We start from the raw sequence: 816 nt of genomic DNA on the forward strand, positions 1-816 counted from the left end.
GCCGCCCCTTCCATGTTCTTGTTGAGTTCGTCGGCCACCAAGCCACCGCCGTTGTCGTAGAGAAACATGACGGTGGGCTCGATCCAGCGGGGGTGGAGGAGCACGGAGGCTGTCATAGCCCGAGCCGCATGGAGAAGACCCCAGTGGCGCTGTTTTAAAAAGCCCCCAAGAAGTGAAGAGCGCGCGGCGCGGGGCCGGGGCCCGAGCGAGGGGGGCGGATCGCGCCCCGCGGGGTCGCGCCAGCCGGCCGCCCATTGGCCCGCCCCCCCCCGCTCCGCCCACGGCGTATGCAAAGCGGGCGGCTCCAATCCAGGCTCTGCGCTGTGCACCCGCGGTCCCCGCCGCCGCCCGCGCGGTCCCCAGCGCCAGCGCCCGCCGCGCGGCCGCGAACCATTCACCCAGGGGAGAGGTGGGGGACGCGGACGAGTGGGGGCGGAGGACTGGGCGGGTAGGGTAGGGAAAGAAGGGCGGCCTCCTCGCAGCTCCCCTTCCCTTCTTCTGTCCCAGTGGGGCCCAGAGCAGAGTTAGGCGGGGAGGGGACGGAGGCGCGCTGTTGCGTTGAGACCTGAAGCAGTGGGAGTGGGTCAGGTAAATCTGCGGGCGGTTGGGGATGGGATAGTACCGAAAACGGGGCGTAGTCCAGGCTGGGTGTTTCTTGGGGCCTTTGAAGCTGTTTTCTTTCCAGGTATCCGCGAGTCTTTCTGCAGTGGGACCCTAGCGTGGACACTAGCGCTTTCGGCTTCAAGAGCGTCAAGATTTGGCTCCTTCCAGGGGAACCGCGACGGGGCATTTACGGATGCGCCTGGCTCATGGGTC

The 816-nt window shown here is 67.4% G+C and overlaps 1 protein-coding gene across 1 annotated transcript in view; it reads right to left on the bottom strand.

Annotated features, from left to right (window-relative positions):
* HOXA13 (homeobox A13) overlaps positions 1-116 on the bottom strand; it is a 4598-nt gene extending 4482 nt beyond the window's left edge. The window contains exon 1 of the mRNA XM_021689544.1: positions 3-116. Coding sequence (XP_021545219.1) covers positions 3-116 — 114 coding nt within the window. The remainder of the gene's footprint in view (positions 1-2) is intronic.
* Between the last annotated feature and the right edge of the window lie 700 nt (positions 117-816).

This window comes from Neomonachus schauinslandi, chromosome 12 (assembly GCF_002201575.2).
Source record: "Neomonachus schauinslandi chromosome 12, ASM220157v2, whole genome shotgun sequence".
Classification (NCBI taxonomy): domain Eukaryota; kingdom Metazoa; phylum Chordata; class Mammalia; order Carnivora; family Phocidae; genus Neomonachus; species Neomonachus schauinslandi.